Genomic DNA, 19,656 nt, shown 5'->3' with positions numbered 1-19,656 from the left:
TATATACTCACTGGGCTGCTATCTTAATGAATTTCTTTAACAGCTGAACACGCTTGCTGAGTTGGGAGCAAAGACAAATCTCTGTGACCACCCAGAACTGGATTTCATTAAATCTTCTCAAAAACAAGTCCAAATTTGCTGTGGTCTTATTAAAATTGTGCGTTCCAAATGTGTGGTAAATCAGCTCCAGCTAGGAGAAAAAAAACAGGGTTGGTTTTCAGATGTCTCTTTTTTCAGGGGGTGGAGAGGAGTGAGACGTCACTATTGGTTTCTAAATTATTCAAGCTTGAAACTTGCTGTGCAGTAAATGTGTGCATAATACAGCTGGCAAGGATTCAGCTTGCATTGCAAATTCAGTAGACAACCACTAAGGCACATTAAAAGCATAAATATAGACTATGTAGTAACAGTTTAATACCTTCAAGGAGACATATCAAAGTAATTCAATATAGAATGCACTATTAGGTGACATTTCTTTTATATTTTTGCTGTGGCTGGAATAGTGTTTAATGGTTTCAAGGCTTGCAACTGCTAAGGTTCTACAAGTTAAACTCAGAGAAAATCTGGCAAACAGTATTTGTATCTACACTAAATGTTTAATAATAAATACTAAGATGCTATTTAGATTCCCCATACCTCATGCACACAGTTGAAGAGCTCCCAATCATAAATTGTCATCTGGTAGGCTAAGTCTTTGGAGCTCATGAGTTCAAAAGTTCCTACAGTTCCAGCCGATGGGCCTTCTTGTTCTGGCAGTGGTGTCTGTGAATAAAAATAATGACACAAGAATATTTCAAAATGCTAAATTGCACCACCAGTGCTTCATCCTCTGCAGAACTCCTGATTTTTTTTTTCCAATGTCACCAATTTCTGAAGGGGGTTTCATATAGTGTAACTGTAGTCTGCTTTCAACTATAGGTAGCAATAAAGCCTCTATTATCAATTCCCATTTCTACATGCACAAGGATCTGAACCATAACATACAAGCCTAATGTTTTTGCAACAAACAGATTTTAATGATGTGAATTATTTCCTTTATTATAATTTAGAAAGCTGTAACAATCTAATAAGTCATCTCATACTTTCTCTTTCAGTATGCATTCAATATATTCCAGTCCTGGGATCATTATCTGACATTTGTGATTGTATAACTCCCAGTTATGTTATTGGGAGTTTTATGTGTTCACAAAATACATTCCTTTGAGTTATTAAAGTATTAATTTTTAAACAGATTTTCATATAATCTAACAAGAGATGTGAGCTGCAGTTTTGAACAGAACACAATTAATTCTTAAACTAAATCTATTTAAAATGTAGGCTGGGATGATTCCATGTTTGGAGTCATCTACTGTATATATTAGGGCCAAACACTCTAAAACATCCATACAAAAATTATTCAATTGCCAAACAATATACCCGTTGCCAATTCACATGCACCTTGTAATCACATCCTGAGACTTCTGAAATAGTGCTTAGTGTGAACCTACATTTTAAATTGCTTTTGCTTCCAGGAGAGGGCAGTGTAGTTCACTTACAATTTTTTCTACAAATTCCTCCATACTGCGTTTAATTTTTAAATGACCATAATCTAATATGTTGAAGATTATGATAGAAAAATGTGCTGTCAACAGAATAGGTCACATTCTGAGTCTAACCTGAACCAGGGCTGCAAGATTAGGTCCCATATTTCAACAGACTATATTTCCAAATAAAAAAGTTAAGATTACTACATTATTCTGCATTTACAAAAGAAATTATGGCTGCAAAACTTAAAAAATAAATAGAGCTCTCTGGATTAATATATCAGCAGGCCCCTAAATCATACATAAGTATATAGTAAATTTATTTCTGCTAGAGTTGCTACTTTTTGTTCTCTAGGATAAATGTGCATCACAAACAACATAATGACACAATCACATCAAACCGATCCAAAATAATTTGCAATAAACTACTGGCATTATGGCCCTACAAGTCTAGCTTTTCATTTTTACCTTCAGGAAAGAATAACTTTTGTACAAAGTGAAATAGATTTTTGTTCCTATTCAGAGATTATCACAACACATTAGTGTGTTACCATTACAAGCAGCTGGCCCTAAATATATTTTCCAGTGCTGGAGAAGAAACATTTAGATTTAGACACACAAGATATTTGCAAATTCATCCATTCCAGAATAACCCACTTATTTTCACAAGAGGTTTGCCAAGCAAAACATCAACAAATTCACAAATTAGAAAGTGCATTCTTAAACAGTAAAAGGTGTTTCATTTTGTAGGATTCTGCTAGTTGTTAACACCAATCTTCCGAATACTGCAGGAATGGTCAATATGTAGACTTCTTTTATGGAGAGCTGAGAAGCAACTATAAGATGCGTAATGTCCTCTATTCCTCCTGAAGCCAACAGGAGCTGAGGATGGTCAGCACATCAGAGGATTGGGGACTTGTCACATTTGAATAGTACAATAAAGTGTCTTTGAAATATTCAGTCCATGCTAACTGGAGATAGCAAAGATGAAAAAGGCAGCCGAGGACTGAAAATTTACAACTTTGTTTCTAAATCTAAAGCAGAAGCAAAACTCAGATTTTGCAATATCTATAAACGAAAAAAGGCATACATACTTAGTAACTTGTTAAAAGCATACAGGAGGTCTGGAGTAATAGAGTTTATGCTGACATGGCTTGACAATGACAGTTGTTTTTAATGAAGTAAAAGGAACAAAAAGTACAGTCAAAATCAAACTCCATAAAAGCAGGCCCCATAGACATTGTTAAAGTTACTGTATGAACAAGTAAGCACTTATGAATAATTTTACTTAAGGAAAACCAGACTTTCTACTTAGAATATTTTCCGTGATTCAAGTTAGAATCCTCTGTGATTTTGACACAGTATTTGGGGGGTCAGGCAGAGCAGGGTTTAAAGCACTTACTGCATGAATCAAGTCTGTATAATACTTTAATTGATAACATTAACTTTTATATATATATGGGAATGGGAGGGTGGGGAGAAGAGAATTCTATAATCAGATCTGAGTTATAATATGTAGTAAGCCTACATGCTTACTTCCATTTAGAATATTGGAGTCAAAATCTGCTGTGTGGATAAGAGAACAATTTTTGCCCTAGTTTAAGACATGATACTATTACCCTGGTTTTTGATAAGGGCGCTCTTCCCACAGCACTGTGACAAAATTTTAGCTTTGAATCTCTCAGATGAGCTAAAACATTCAAAAGGCAGAATGGGGCAAGAAACTTTTGAGCTAGTGTTCAAAATACAGTAAAAGCTGTGTTATCCGGCACTTGATCAAACAGAAAGCTCTATTAACCCGCATTTCTGATATCTCTCAATACAAATCTTCAATCTAGTAACCAGGACTAGTATACTGCCCAGGAAGTTATGCAATTGAACATTGTGCACTCTATTTTTATGCAAAAGAGGCAGAAGACAAGTAAGCAAGCTGATATCAGGGATTTATTCAAAAAAGCAGTTTCCAAGATGTGTCATAGGGTCATTACCGATTCAGCCCAATCTCCTACACCTTCTACATCTACAATGATAATTGCTATTGATAATGACGACCCTGAGGCACTGCAAGATCCTGAAATGCCTTCTGAATCATCAAAGAAAGATTAAATTGTGTTCAGTATAGTTTTAGCGTTGTGTATTTTTAGTGATCTAGCTGTATGCCATGCACTGCACATAGTGATATGTAGTGTTATAAGATAACCTACTGTATAGAAAACTTTACTAGTATATATCTAAGCACTTCAAGAAACCAACCACTCTGCAGTGCAGTACTATTACTGGATTGGTAAGTACCTGTATACTATTTGATACTTTATTCATTTTTATTGTATTCTAATTCTTTGAAAATTGGTATTCCATTGTTAAGTATAACTCTTAGTTAGCTGGAATTTTTGAGTAACTTGCACCCCCCATTCCTCAACATGCAAGATAACAAAGCTTTTACTGTATCTGGAAAGTTAAGTTCGAAAGAAGCTCTCTGATTTGCAATGCTGAGAACAGTATACATACATACCAGGGAATCAAACTGGTCTCGTGGGCAAGCGAACAGACGTCCATTAACACTGAGAGTCGTAAATGCTGAACCATCATTAGGTTTGAGCACCACCTTTTCTATAAAAATGAAAGCATATGATTGCCTATTAAATGCATGTGGAATTAACAGCAGCGACCTAACAACAACAAAAAATTACTAAGATATGTGCATTACTTGAATGAGTATAGCGAATGCCTTAGATACAAGGTAGATGACTGTAAGAACCCACTGACTGAAGAAAAGTGACATCAATATATAAGAGAGCAAAGCTCAAATGAAACTCCCATCGATCTGGGACATGGAATCCTAACCCCACAGACTGAAAACAAGTGTCAGGTATAATGCACAACAGCAACCTTGAGAAACTACCAAAGCACCAAAACCCAACAATAATTAAGGGCTCAGATCACCATTCTCTGGGCAGAGAGAGATTAGATAGCTGTTCTTATTCCAAAACTGACTTGAAAGTCAGTCAGTAAGTAAGTGCATTCCACCAGGCCCTCAGGCAATTGTACTCAGCCCTCATCGTGGCAGTCCTAAAAAATGGGGTGCAGATTACAGGTAAAGAAGAGCTGATCATCTGATTTATGAGTCACTCTCCCAGTGTACGCTAAGAAGGCTTCCTGCCACCCACTTCTGAAACAAAAAATGCTGCAACTGCAAAAAAGTGGAACAGGTTTTGTGCCTAAGAAAGAATTTTCATACTAGTTGAACATGTATTAAAATTTATTGGAATAGCCTTTACCAAATTTCTATTGGTTTTGTGCTTCATTTTAAATGAGAAGCATTAAAGATCATGCAAAAACCATACCTCCTCCTGAACTCATCTTTACTATGATCAAGCCTTCTCCAGAACCCAGTTTATCTGCTACCGCACTGATCACTTCCTTAACAGAGGCCATCACTGGCACGCGGATAGTAGTGTAGGTGTGGTCTATACAGTATACCTTAAACAGAACTAAAGACAAAAGAGTGTATTGTGAATGCCGTACATAAGCGAATGCAGTTTACTGTGCAAATTACTTGCTGTACTTCAATAACGCATTGCTCACAGATATAACAAATACCAGCAGATTGCAACAACTTTATTTGGTACTGTAGCTCCAAGATTGCTAATTATTCTAAAGTTTGACTAATTGCAATGACTGATTTGCAGAAACTTCTAGCAAATTATAAGATATCAAAAATTCTAATGTTACCATATTATTCATAAAAGGCAGTATCACTTGGTATTTCCTTAACTTTCAAGCCACTGGATAATCAAATATTTAATAAGTGATTTTTATTTTGTCAAAACTTAAGAAAAATTGGCTATGAACACTCAACATACAATATAAAGAGTTTACATCCTGTATTTACAAAACCAGATTTGATAAGAGATTCATGATCACAATCAAAGCTTAATTTAAGTTGCATTGCATTTGTTCTAGTCCCCTTTTTTAATATTTAAATATGTTATTGAAAAATCAAGAATGTTTCAGAAAATGAGGGGAAATGCCCTCACAACAAATATACAATTGTAAAAAATTAGGGCTGTAAAGCGATTAAAAAAATTAATCATGATTAATTGTGCTGTTAAACAATAATAGAATACCATTTATTTAAATATTTTTGGATGTTTTCAAATATACTGATTTCAGTTACAACACAGAATACAAAGTGTACAGTTCTCACTTTATATTTATTTATTATTACAAATATTTGCATTGTAAAAAAGAAAAATACTATTTTTGAATTCACCTAATACAAGTACAGTAGTGCAATCTCTTTATCATGAAAGTGAAACTTACAAATGATGTACAAAACTTAGAATAATGATATACATGAACTTAGAATTACATACAAAAAATAACTTCATTCAAAAATAAAACAATGGAAAACTTTAGCGCCTATGAGTCCACTCAGTCCTACTTCTTGTTCAGCCAATCGCTCAGACAAACAAGTTTGTTTACATTTGTAGGAGATAATGCTCCGGCTTCTTGTTTACAATGTCACCTGAAAGTAAGAACAGGCATTTGTTTGGCACTGTTGTAGCCGGCATCGCAAGATATTTACATGCCAGATGTGCTAAAGATTCATATGACCCTCCATGATTCAACCACCATTCCAGAAGACATGCGTCCATGCTGATGATGGGTTTTGCTTGATAACAATCCAATTGTGGACCAACACATGTTCATTTTCATCATCTGAGTCAGATGCCACCAGCAGATGGTTGATTTTCTTTTTTGGTGGTTTGGGTTCTGTAGTTTCCACATCGGAGTGTTGCTTTTTAAAGACTTCTGAAAGCATGCTCCATACCTTGTCCCTCTCAGATTTTGGAAGGCACTTCAGATTCTTAAACGTTCGGTTGAGTGCTGTAGCTATCTTTAGAAATGTCTCATTGGTACCTTCTTTGTCAAATCTTCGGTGAAGGTGTTCTTAAAATGAACTTGTGCTGGGTCATCATCTGAGACTGCTGTAACATGAAATATATGGCAGAATGCGGGTAAAAAAGAGCAGGAAACATACGATTCTCCCCCAAGGAGTTCCGTCACAATTTTAATTAATGAATAATTTTTTTAACGAGCATCATCAGAGCAGAAGCTTGTCCTCTCGAACGGTGGCCGCAGCATAAAGGGGCATACGAATGTTTAGCATATCTGGCATGTAAATACCTTGCAATGCTGTGAAGGAGGCTAATGTGGGGGAAGAGTGAGGTGAGCAGTTAGCTGAGGGAAAGACAGAATGGGGTCCCTGCTTTTCAATTTTTTTGGGTTTGAACATGATCCCACCAAAATTTGAGGAGCCTAGTATCTCCTTATTGTGATTTTCATGCTGGAAAGGGAGAGGCAGCTGATCTTTGGTCAAGGACATGCAGATCTAAAAGAGGGCAAAAGAAGAGGGAGACCATGTTAATATAGTTTTAGAAGTGAAAAAGTCAGAAACCCAAAGCTAGACTGCAATACGGCAGCCATGGCCCACTGTCCCAGGGCAAAGTGCCCTAAAGCCAGCTTAACCAGCTTCCAGAGGACAGGGGCCTTCAGCTGGCATAGCACTGCCCTGTGGGCTCCTATGCATACAATCAAGAGACCAGTGCCTGAAGCATGGCTGAGGAAAGGTAGCATGGCCAAGATGTCTCTAAGCTCTTCTGATCCTTAGCTGCTGTAATGGCACTTAGGGCCATAAGCAGCTGGTGCAACTTAGTTCAGGCTGTAAATTCTTCTGAGTTGCACCCAGGGGCTGGATTGGTGCAGATACATCTGAGGATTAGGGGGATGCAAGGTGATTTAAGGACACCTTTACACCCATTCTTCCTGAGCAGTGCTAAGCGTGCCTCAGCTGCAGTGTAGGTTCGTGCCAAAGGTGCCAGTTAGTGCTGTTCCTGGGGTGTTTTAGCCTATGTAAGTAGACCACTTCTGCTGGAAGTGCAAGATGCACGGCTCCATCATTTAGGAGCCCCACTTTTTACTCTGCACAGTCATTCTTGCCGCTGCGCAGCTATTATAACCGTCCACACATCAGTCTCTGTCTCACTCACACCATTCATGGAATATGAAACAAAACTGAACTACAACACTTACCTGGCAACAGTTTTATTCCATATTTTATTTTGAAAAAGTAATTTTTGTATTTTGAAATTACTTAGGGAATTCCTTCACCCATTATCCAAATGAGAGTCCTGGGCAGAGTTTCAGAGTAGCAGCCGTGTTAGTCTGTATTCGCAAAAAGAAAAGGAGTACTTGTGGCACCTTAGAGACTAACAAATTTATTAGAGCATAAGCTTTCGTGAGCTACAGCTCACTTCATCGGATGCATTTGCAAATGCATCCGATGAAGTGAGCTGTAGCTCACGAAAGCTTATGCTCTAATAAATTTGTTAGTCTCTAAGGTGCCACAAGTACTCCTTTTCTTTCTGGGCAGAGTTGAATACAACACCACAGAGAATGCAAACTACTTCAGGCTGAGCATATATAGCAGAGGAGCCATAGGAAAAATATGAAGGGTCATATCCTCAGCTGCGGTACATTGGGGTAGCTCTATTGACTTCAGTAAGGAGGCAACACAGACAAATGAGATCAGGTTGTTGATCCATTAAGTATATGATCCTGGCTCCTGCAGTGCCCATTCCTACTTCACAGGAAAGCAACTCTCTTTTATCAATAATGCACCTAGCCAACTGGCAGTGCTGGACATGGGCAGGGGGAATTCCTTAGTGTTCTCTGTGGCAATCAGCAAACACCTTCAGCCATGAGGTGTGATTACTCTAACCTTAGCATTCATAATTTAAAATGTCATTACTCATAAATGCATGGATTTTAAGGCCAGAAGGAACCATTATGATTATATAACCTGACCTGTATGAAACAAGCTACAGAAATTCTCCTGGTAATTCCTGCAGCAAATCCAGTCAATTGATAGGCTAGAACACTTTTTTTTAATCCAGTTTTGATTTAAAGGCTCCAAGTAATGGAGAATTGACCATATCCTTTAGTAACCTGTGTCAATAGGTAATTATCTACACTGCTAAAAACCTGTATCTCATTTCCAGTCTGAATATTGCTGACTTCAAATTCCAGCCATTGGATCTTGCTATGTTTTTGTCTGATAGATTAAATAGTCCTCTAATATCAGATAACTGCTCCTTGTGTAGGTACTACTAGACCATCATCAAGTCACCTCTTAAACTTCTCTTCTATAAACTAAATAGATTGAACTCTAAGTTTCTCACTGCAAGGCATGGTTTCCAGACCATGAGTTACTCTTGTAGGTCTTCTCTGAGCCCTCTTCAACTTTTCAGCATCCATTCTAAAGTTTGGATACCAGATCTGGCTACCATGTTTCAGCAGTAGTCTCACTAATGTCATACACAGATCTAATGCCACCTCCTTAATATTCTTCACTTTATACAGCTAAGGATTGTGGCACCCCTTTTTTGCTGTAGCTTCACACTGGGAGCTCACATTCACTTGCTTACCAACAACGACGTCCTTTTCAGATCACTGTTTTCCAAGGTACACTCTCCCATTCTATAAGTCAATTTTTTGATCCTAGATGTACAACCTTGCATTTGGCTATATTTTTACTATTATTGTTCATACAGTAATCCAAAGTGTCCCTTGACTGACAGAACAATGCTGGGTTTGAAACTGGGGCAGCTTTTATTGTGAAGATAAATTTTAACATCCATTTGAAATGTTGACTAACAGCTGGGAAAAGGTGACAGGATTTATAAAATATCTTTGGTTACAATGGATAAATCACAGAACTAGGGCTCCAATATGCCTCCACACAGAGGAGCTTCTCCAGCCCAAGGTAAAAAGAAAGTCTGAAAAGCGAGTAGAGCTGAAAGTCTCAGTCTGAGGCACTGATGTAAATTTTATCTTCAACTCTGCATGGGAATCAAACTAAAGACAAAATGGTTCATGAGAGCAAACTAAAGTACTTCCATTTAATAGACCTTCCTGTCATAGGCCAGAGATCCAAAGCCTGACTCTCCATTCTATTTACACACATTTTATGACAATGTAACTCCAATGAAATCTACAGAGTTACACCCATGTATAACTAGTGGGGAACAAGGGCCCCAATGTCTTGTGTGTTACAGATCACTCATTGCACACGTACTACACACCTACATATTACTAGTGCTGTTTTTTTAAACTACTTTGTTTATTAATTATTTTAAAGGAGTGTATTTTTAAGGGTCTGAGGAAGTGTATTTTTTCCTCTGAGGAAGTTCTATTAAAATCAGTGACTAAGCACCATGTTAGGTGAGGAAATGCAAACATGTTTTTGTCCCAGATTTGTAAATTGTGGATACTTATGTTTATTTTGATCTCTGCCTCAGGAGTGACAAATTTATTACAAACATCAGAAAACAGAGTGCCGCAAACCCCTATATGCATATACTTACTTTCGTCACTCCCCCTGATCGGCTGGCGTTTTTGTGCTCTGTCATCAGTTGTGTTAAACTGCTGCAAAAGTATTTTGTGCTGCCAGAAACAAACAAAAAAAACAAACCCATAATCAAAAATGCAAGAAGAAAAATGGAGTAGATCTAATCAGACATACTGTATCAAAGATGCAGGTGAGAAAGTAACACAAATAAACTTGCAGTTTAATTCTTGAAAATATTTCAATATGTGTTATTCTAATAAATTGTTAGCTACTAAAGAGGAAAGAGAAAAGGAGTACTTGTGGCACCTTAGAGACTAACAAATTTAAAATCTGTATGAGTTGCTTCATGAAGTTGATAGATCTCCACTCCATACGGCTAAACTCAGTGCCTTGCATAATGACAGGTTTCAGAGTAGCAGCCGTGTTAGTCTGTATTCGCAAAAAGAAAAGGAGTACTTGTGGCACCTTAGAGACTAACAAATTTAAAATCTGTACGAGTTTCTTCATGAAGTTGATAGATTTCCATTATGCAAGGCACTGAATTTAGCCATAGGGAGTGGAAATCTATAAATCTGTTAGTCTCTAAGGTGCCACAAGTACTCCTTTTCTTTTTGGGAATACAGACTAACACAGCTGCTACTCTGAAACCTGTCATTATGCAAGGCACTGAATTTAGCTGTATGGAGTGGAAATCTATCAGCTTCATGAAGAAACTCGTACAGATTTTAAATTTGTTAGTTTCTAAGGTGCCACAAGTACTCCTTCTCTTTTTGCGAATACAGACTAACTTGGCTGCTACTCTGAAACCTGAAGAGGAAAGAATGTAAGTCTTAAAGTGAAGCCTTTGTTTTAGAAGATTGCCAAATAAAGTCCATTTACCTTCTTTTGTGGCGCCTTAGTTTCTTCCGAACTATAGAAAGCAGAAAAAGCATACTGTGTCATTAAATATATTTTGGAAGATATTCCCTACAATATATCAGTTTAGACATTGACCACTCTCCAAACTATTGTATTTAGGTATTCATATATGTTTTATACTAAGAAAATAAAGAAAGATCATCATAGTCTAAACTCGGATTGGGCAAATATTGCAAAAATTGTACACAAATATTAATTTGCAATTTTGTTCATAGCTTCATAGAATTTAAGGCCAGATGGAACAATTAGATCATCTAGGCTGACCTCTTTGCTTCAGTGGAATTTACAATTCCTTTCATATTCTTTCTGTGAACGTCTGAGAGTGAACTTGGTATTCACAAGAATGTTCATAGAGAAAAAAAGTATCACATATGCTTGTCTGAACATGCATGCGTGGAAGCATTTTTCTTTTATAGCAACCATCTTGAAAGCTTCCCATGGACTTGGGAACATTTTCCAGCCAGCTTTAAGATAGACATTTTTCACTGGGTATTTAGTTGTAAAATGAACCAAAAAAGGAAAGACCTTACATTTGTTTTACAGTCTTCTCTAGCTCTGAGAGTTGCTCTTTTAGTGCTGTAATAATTCTTGCATCATCTGATACAGATACATAAAATTCCTGTAAATGATACAAAACAGTCTTTTAACAATGAAACAATAGATGAGTTGTACCTAAAAGGATAAAGGATTAGTGAGCTTACATATGATAGTTTACTGATTACTAAGAGTAAGACCCAGTTTAGTGAATAAGGGAACAATAAGATGCTCCACAACACTCAAATTCTGGCCTATTCCTGTAACCCTTCTATTTGTGTAACTCCAGCTGATTTAAATTAAAACTGCACATACAGGAAGGAAGCATAATGGTAAAAATGTGAGACAGATGTGGATGTGCTTTTTCTCGTTAAGCACTGCCCTTCCAAAGCCCATACTCCACATTTTAGAAGATCACTGAGAAAGATTATGGAATTCATTATTTTTTCCCAAATAATGTGGTAACATAGGTAATTTTATACATAATGCAATGAAACACTGTTACAGTTAGGTCATTTTGTTTTAAAGGAGCAATCTCACTGTTGTTGTTATTCCTTATATGACACTCCAAATGTACTGTGCACTACAGAGCAAAAACAAAGGCATGGTACCTGCCCCCAAAGAGTTTATAATCTTCATAACAATTGACACTGTTATGGGTCAAATGCTGTAGCTGGGCTGTGTGTGTGGGAGATATGCAGGGACCTTGGTGGCAAGGACTCCAGTCTACAGCAGCCGGTGTGGCTGCAGGGCAGCCTCAGTTGGGGTCAGAGTGGTCTTTGGCTTCACATCATGACAGATCCTCTAGCCCCTCCCTGGCACATCCCAACAATGTTCAAACAAACAATCTACATGACAGAGTTTAGGAAGACCTTTGTGGCATGCAGAGGGTCTATTCTGCCTTGGCAAAATCCTGCCTCTCACCACTGCACAGGAGAACTACAATGGTTCCGGTGTTTTCAGAGCCCTCTTCACTGTGCAACAGAGTATATTACAAATACCCACACAGCAAGGATTTGTACCTGCTGGCTCTGTAAGTGTTGTGCATTAAAATAAAAACCAATCACATGTGTACTCTGCAGCCAAAACTGAGAAAGAAAACACAAAGAGAACTTTGCACTTTAAAATGATCTATGGCATCTACATACTTGTTAAACAGAATTCTAAAGGTTGTGAAGTGGACTTTTGCAAATCCTCTTTGGTAGCTGCTCTTCAGTATAATGATACAATAGCAATCCCACTGTACCTCCAGAAAGGCTATTGCTGCTTCATCCTCTTGTAGCAGATCTCCATACAAAGCAGCCCACTGTAGAACCAGTCGGATGACTCGCCTTTTATTATTAAGTGCATAATCCATTTTCTCCTGCTCTGAACCTTGGGAAGGCTGGGCATGGTAAGTGCCAAGGTGTCAAGGAAAATATTTACTGAATTAAAATATCCAATACAGTAAGAACTGAGGAAACTATTATTTTCAGGAGCTTTCCAGCAGGAATTTCATGATCAGTGAGGGTGGAGGGTCAGATTTACCGTTTTTGTTTCTTACCATATTGTAAAGCCTCTCAGTAGCACTGTTCATGAAACAACAGAGGGCATTTTCTAAGGAATGTATCAAGAATCAGAATCAGACTGCTTGTCACAGCTCTATAATGGAGCAAGAGAGATAACATTTAAGAGCCAGGGAAAAGATGGTTAATCATTTCATCTAAAGAAAACATTCAGTCCTGTTCTTCTGGTAGAATAAGAAGGAATCATGGAAATAAAAGAATAAAAACTTTCCCCCCCTTTTTGGTTACAAAATTTTAGCCTCTATCTGCAAGAGATTTTACCACCTGTTTACATGCAGTAAATCTTTGGTATTATTACTCTTATTTCTAATTTTATTACAGTATTCCCAGGAATCCCAACTGAGTTGGGTCCCCTTGTGCTAGATGCTATACATACATCTATTGAAAGATAGTCCTTTCTCTGAAGAGTTTACAATCAAACAGACAAAGGGTAGAAGAAAGGAAAAATGCCCATTTTATAGATGAGGAACTGAAGCATAGAGGAACTAACTGATTTGGCTACAGTCATTCAGGAAGTCTTGACTCTGTCACATAACTTAGCTGCATATCATATCCTGTGCACAGCACTTTGTGACATGCATTTAACAACACACACAATAAAATATAAAGCTACATATTTAACAAAGGGTGGCTTTACTTTTTTAAAGTTTTAATTGCAAAAACATGGAAATTAGATGCAAAATTTTTTTTTGGAAAGAAAAAAAAATGTAGAAAAAGATATAAACAAACTGCACCAAAGCACATTTCCTGTGTGCACATGTCTTGTAAGTATCATAAAGGACAGCAAACCTCTGAAGTGCTCACTCCTGTACCTACAAACTGTAATCTAAAGAGCACTGGGCTTGTTTAAAAGACTGCACTGATGCGTCTACAAATCTATAGGGAGCAGACTAGAGAGCGGGGATTGGCCTGTGGACCCTCCCCCCAACCAGAGGGAGGAAGGTTCAAGAGATTTACTGAATCAAGATTTTATTTTAGTAACATTAAGTCAAATGCACCTCTGGTGTACCCCCACAGTAATGAGCAGATGTCCAATGGGGAGAATTGGGCCCACTGAGACTAGGTTTAGGAAAACATTTTTTTAAAATATTATATTGAGTTATATCATGCAGGATTAGATAAAATAACACAAATGTTAAGTGCAGTATGTAATGGTATATAATTTGTGTAGGCTGTAAATTCAATTGGCCTGAATGTTATTTAAAGGCTTCATTCAGCTTGACCTTAATCTCAGGCTGTTTAGCCACATAAGGGGCCTTATACATAAATAAATAAATAAATAGAAAGCACGTCCATGGAATTTGTAAACAGAAAAAAGCTCCCTTTTAAGGTTGGAAGTTTGGGGCCAAGGAAGCTTTATTTCAATTTGCAGAAGGAAAAAAGGAAAAGGGGGGCGGAGGCAGTGAAGATATCTACATGGTCTCACAGAATCTCATTGGAACAGTCAGAATCACTACAAAGCAAAACAAATTTCACACATAATAAATACAGACAGGTCTACTTGTCCATAATTTACAGGAGAGACCATCAGGACAACTTGCTTGCCTTCTGGTATATTACCTCTAGGAAAGGCAGGATTTATACAGTCTCCTTATATCCCAGCAGGCCTTCCCTCATGCTTGCATATCCTGCCCTAAGGATTACATTTCCAAGCCTGTGGTGCTCTCCCAGTTCTGACAGACACACAGGCAGCACCCACCAAGAACCAACTTGATCTCTCACCACTGAGGTGAGAGGGAAGTTCCAGCCCACCTCTGATTAAATAAATCTACTCTGGGCAATAAAACCAAAAGCATCATCAGCTCACATGGCTTTCCCAAGACTTCTTCCTCTCCGTCAGTGACCTCATTTCCTGTCCCAACCATCCTTTGTTGAAAAGCTGGCATGGGGTAGTACTGACCTCATAAATCTTAAATTGCCTGTTCGCCCCATTATAGTCCTTCTGCTGACATTAATTCAGGTCTGATCCTGCTAGGGTTGCCAACTTTATAATATTTAAAAACTGGACACTTCAGCAAGTGCCAGAACCTCCCATTCCCTTCCCCCCAAAGACCTGCCCCTGCCCCACCCCTTCCTCCTAGGACTTACCCATGCCCTGAGGCCCCACTCATGTCCTGCCCCTTCCCCCTGAGGCCCTGCCCCTATTTGCTCCGCTTTCCCTCTCCCTCCATCGCTCACTGCTTTTCCCTTCTTGGCCTTATTCATAAATAAATAAATAGAAAGCATGTCCATGGAATTTGTAAACAGAAAAAGCTCCCTTTTCAGGTTGGAAGTTTGGGGCCAGGGAAGCTGCGTGGGTCAGGAGAGATTTGCCTGCAGCCGCCTAATGCAAGTAGGAGGTGGCCCTGGCTAAGTGCGGGCCTGCAGTGGCGTGGGTGATGACTTGGCGCCTCCCCGCCTCCCTCTCCTCCAGTAACTGGACTTTGGGAGTCTGCTCAGTATATCTGACTGGACAGTCAGGTCCCCTTTTCAACTGGACTTTCTGGTCGAAAACTGGACCCCTGGCCCTCCTAGATCCTGCTCCTGTTGAACTGAATAGGAATTTCATCATTGTCTTCAGTGAGAGCAGGATCAAACCCTTCATGCATTTGCCTTGCCTCTCGTTGATTTTAGGTTAATAGTATAAATTGTGGGAGGAAAAATTGCTCCCAATAAACTGATGTTTGTGTGTAAATTAGGGAGAGAATGATTGTGATGGTATCTTGGAGTTGCCTTCCTTGGAAGAATTTTTGGCCATGGCCTCCCCCACATATGATAGCTTTGATATGAATCTGGACATAATGAACTTTAAGAATTCATTTATTTCCATTGTTTCAGTCAAACCAAAGACTGGGGTTAATTCAGGACACTGTTTCAAGAGCTCACCCAAGAGACTTCAAACTCTTCATTACAAATCAAAGGGTCTATATTTCAATCTTTTCATTTGAAAATGAGACCAAGGGCTCTTGTTTTTTTCCACAATAAAGCATTATATGAATAAAGCATTAATTGGAAAAAAGATGGGCTTATGAACATGGAATTTTCTAATATCCCTCTGACCAAAAATGCCCATTGAGATTAGACATTTCACTAGGATTACTGGGATAGTTATATGACTGCTAAGCTTTTGAGAATGAACAGAGATCTGCATTCTAATTTAGTTTAGAATGGATTTAACATGACTAGGGAAACAACATGTCAACCTATTTATGAGAGTGCGTAAGTCCGAGGATCACAGGAAGTAAATAATATATTGCAGGCTATGCTCTCTAATGTTTCAGGCAGCAAATTTAACATTCCACTGAGTCATTTTTCTCATGCTGTTTCTACCTTTCAAACATTTATTATTTCATATATTTTTACCTACTTATTAACTGACTCACCACAGGCAACAGTAATTTTTACTGCTCATTTGCTTATTTTTAATTTGGCTCACAATGGCTCCTTTATTAATGTTATCATGGTGCAAGTTAGTGAAAACCTCTTAATTCTACATGTTGTAGATGCATTACAGTTTGCAGTTAGAAACACAATATTATGTATTTTCGCAATAAGTAAGTGTCAGATATGCAGTTAATTGTGAAACATGAATCAACACCAACATGGTTACAGCTCTGTACTTAGATCTTAGTTATGTTGACATAAAATATCATTGCTAGGAAGCAGTAGCAAGTTTTGAGTCTGTTCTTCTATCTATACAATCAAAATTTAACTACACTAATAACTAATAATTGTGTAAAGCCAATGTTCATCACTGTCATGGAGTGTAAATTCTTGTTGGTATTATGGTAAATAAAGTTAACAAAACATACAATGTATTTTCTGTAGTTGCCCAATGCAAGTATAAAGGTTTAATGGCTAAACTGTTGTTGTGTTTACATGAGACACATTTTTGATCAGATGATTACAGCTACTTTACACTTTTCATTGGAGGCTCAGAATCAGGTGAAATAAAAAACACCGCCCTCCAGGCTCGTGAGTTCACAACAATTTATCTGTGCATTGAAGAGCAAACTCAAAACAATCTGCTGAAAACTATGTCACTAAATTGTTGGTAAAGCAGGTAAAGTGCTTCAGTTGTGGAAGTCAGTGAAGCTGTTGACACTGATGTAATATTCGAAACAAGATCACTGCATCATGATCACATTCTGGATGGAAGATTTTGTGAGAGTTTATGAGAAGAGAGAGTTGAGAAATTGAGAGAGAAACAAACATGACTGGCCCCAACATAGAACTTCTAAAAGCTGTGTGTTTTCCTGAAGATTTTGTATTCAATTCATATTAAAAATGGTCCAAACCAAACTGCAATTATGAACAAATCCTGACTTTGGGATATCTGGACCTTAATGTTCATGGCTGGAGCCCATTTCCTACATATATAACGTTTGTTTACTTGTGTGTGTGTGTGTGTATTAATATACATATATTTTGGTACACATGTACACACACACACACACGGGTACGAAAGAGAAATGGACTAGTGTTATTGGGTACTGTTTGGGAAGCTGCTGTTTTTTGGCTGGGAAGGTAGGCTCAACTTTCAGCCCTTCCCGGGTTCTGCACAGTCACAATCTGTAGGCCTCCCTGTTTTTACTGAGTGGCAACTCTCAGGGGTTCACACTTTAAGTCTTCTGGATTTTCAGAAGTTTTATTGGCATCCCCAAGGTCCCTATTTAGCCACATGATCTGCGTGTCACATGACTTTGCTAATTTTTTCCTCCTGGGGAGGCAAGTTAAGTGTGTCACGGATGGAACTGCCCCACCTCTCCTTAGAGAGCCAGTCACCTATTACATTCCCAATCATTTGACTCGCTTTCCAGAGATTAAATTCTTTGGATAAAGTGTGAATCCTTCATTATCTCAGACTCCTTCAGAACTGAATGAGGTATGAGATATTGATCAATGTTTGTTTCATTTTTTCTTAAGTGCATGATATTGATAATATGGTAATTTGTTCCAGCTTAATGCTGTACAATGCAAGTTTTAGTTTCCTTTTTGTTTATTCAGATAAAATTTAGGATTCCTCACACTGCTTGTTAAAATTTGCTGTAGATTATTATTATTGTTTATATTATGGCGGCTAGATGATTCAACCAGAGTGGAAGCCCTACTCTGTTAGGCACTCTACAGACATATAGTAAAAGAGAGTCCCCTGCCCCAAAGAGCTAACAATCTGAGTTAGAGAAGATGCAACAAGAGGGTTAATGGAGTGGTGGTGAGCAACATCCACAGGTGTAGTAAGATAATCGGTCACAATTATCTATAATAATGCAGATTTTTGTTTAATTCTCAATTAGTGGGTTCAGGGATGGTGAACTTCATTTTCTCCATGTAGTAATAATACTGGTGTTGCTGACAGCAATATCTGCAAGAAGAAAATTCACATTGTGGGGGGAAGACCTCAATACTGATTCAAAATGTATATCAATAAAATTACTGTAATAATTTTATTTTAAGTCATGACAAACTTGTTTGCATCTTTTGGAAAACAGAATTTCATTTCCTGTCAACTTCTAATAAAAGTTTTAATAAACTCATAAAATGTCACAAGTTAAAAGAAAGAGTTAAAACTAAATTTAAACGTTATCTGGATCTTTCCTGCAACAAGAAGAACAAAGGCAATTAAAGAAATGTTGCTTATTCATTAAATAAACTGCATATTCAGGAGCTGGACTGTCACATAAGCCAACCGCAAAGGCACAGAACCAATGAAAGAGTGGCAGCAACCAATTTGAATCTAAACTATACCATTCATCCCCACATGCTGTAGTTATCTGAATTGTTAGTAACTGAGTCATTTGGAAAAGTGAAGTAAAGTGAAAAAAACTGAAGACCAGAATTACATGAGAAATGTCCACACTTGTCATAAAGGAAATACAGAGTACAAACACTCATGAAATGTGTTTCTGTCTTTCCTGGCTTCATTGTTTAGCATCATTAAATTTAACTGAAAAAGCAATGTTCTGGCAAGAACTTCAATCACCTTCTGAAAATACAGTCAGATAAACCCTCAGCTACTTGTAATTAATATTCTCAGAATAAAATAATTATAACAAAGTGTTTGCCATTAAAACAATCAACATTTGTCTACAGTTAACATACAACCACAGCTATTTCCTATTCCATGTATGGAGATACCACTGTGTGGTAACATGGACAATGCTGACAATTTTAACAGCGACTACTCACCTACTCTGGGGATACTTTTGTTCTGATGTTTTAATTATTCTATTTTCATTTTGCACAAAAAAGGAACTGCTGGCTGAAGCAACCACTGACTTTCATCTACTCCAGCTGCCTTAAGAGTTCAGCTTTCATGCCAAAGGGATTGTTTTAACTTATAGGCACCTAAAGTCACTCAGTGGAATTCAGCCTGCAGGATAGGAAATCTCTAGCAGGAAAGATGGAGTTTTCAGGCTCTTTATTTCACCATAGTATGAGTATGTACTGTGACACTATGTGCCCCATATTCACTATACTGATATGATTATTATATGGTTATAATATAATTATGGCAGGTTTCAGAGTAGCAGCCATGTTAGTCTATATTCGCAAAAAGAAAAGGCGTACTTGTGGCACCTTAGAGACTAACATATTTATTTGAGCATAAGCTTTCATGAATGCATCCGATGAAGTGAGCTGTAGCTCACGAAAGCTTATGCTCAAATAAATGTGTTAGTCTCTAAGGTGCCACAAGTACTCCTTTTCTTTTTGCGAATATAAT

At 37.7% G+C, this 19,656-nt stretch overlaps 1 protein-coding gene across 6 annotated transcripts in view; it reads right to left on the bottom strand.

Moving 5' to 3' along the window:
• RAPGEF4 (Rap guanine nucleotide exchange factor 4) overlaps positions 1-19,656 on the bottom strand; it is a 219,104-nt gene that overhangs the window by 21,187 nt on the left and 178,261 nt on the right. For 5 of the 6 annotated variants that reach the window (XM_038422202.2, XM_038422196.2, XM_038422197.2 and 2 more), the window contains 8 exons: positions 12,635-12,785; positions 11,385-11,473; positions 10,816-10,846; positions 9,953-10,031; positions 4,868-5,014; positions 4,036-4,133; positions 637-762; positions 12-190 (listed from right to left, as the gene is read on the bottom strand). In XM_038422202.2, coding sequence (XP_038278130.1) covers positions 12-190; positions 637-762; positions 4,036-4,133; positions 4,868-5,014; positions 9,953-10,031; positions 10,816-10,846; positions 11,385-11,473; positions 12,635-12,785 — 900 coding nt within the window. Of the gene's footprint in view, positions 1-11; positions 191-636; positions 763-4,035; positions 4,134-4,867; positions 5,015-9,952; positions 10,032-10,815; positions 10,847-11,384; positions 11,474-12,634; positions 12,786-16,046; positions 18,298-19,656 lie in introns of those variants that run through there. The other variant, XM_038422207.2, reaches the window with a different exon arrangement.

Source organism: Dermochelys coriacea, chromosome 11 (assembly GCF_009764565.3).
Source record: "Dermochelys coriacea isolate rDerCor1 chromosome 11, rDerCor1.pri.v4, whole genome shotgun sequence".
NCBI lineage: Eukaryota > Metazoa > Chordata > Testudines > Dermochelyidae > Dermochelys > Dermochelys coriacea.
Note: the sequence above shows the minus strand (reverse complement) of the source record. Positions and strands in the feature narration are given on the sequence as shown.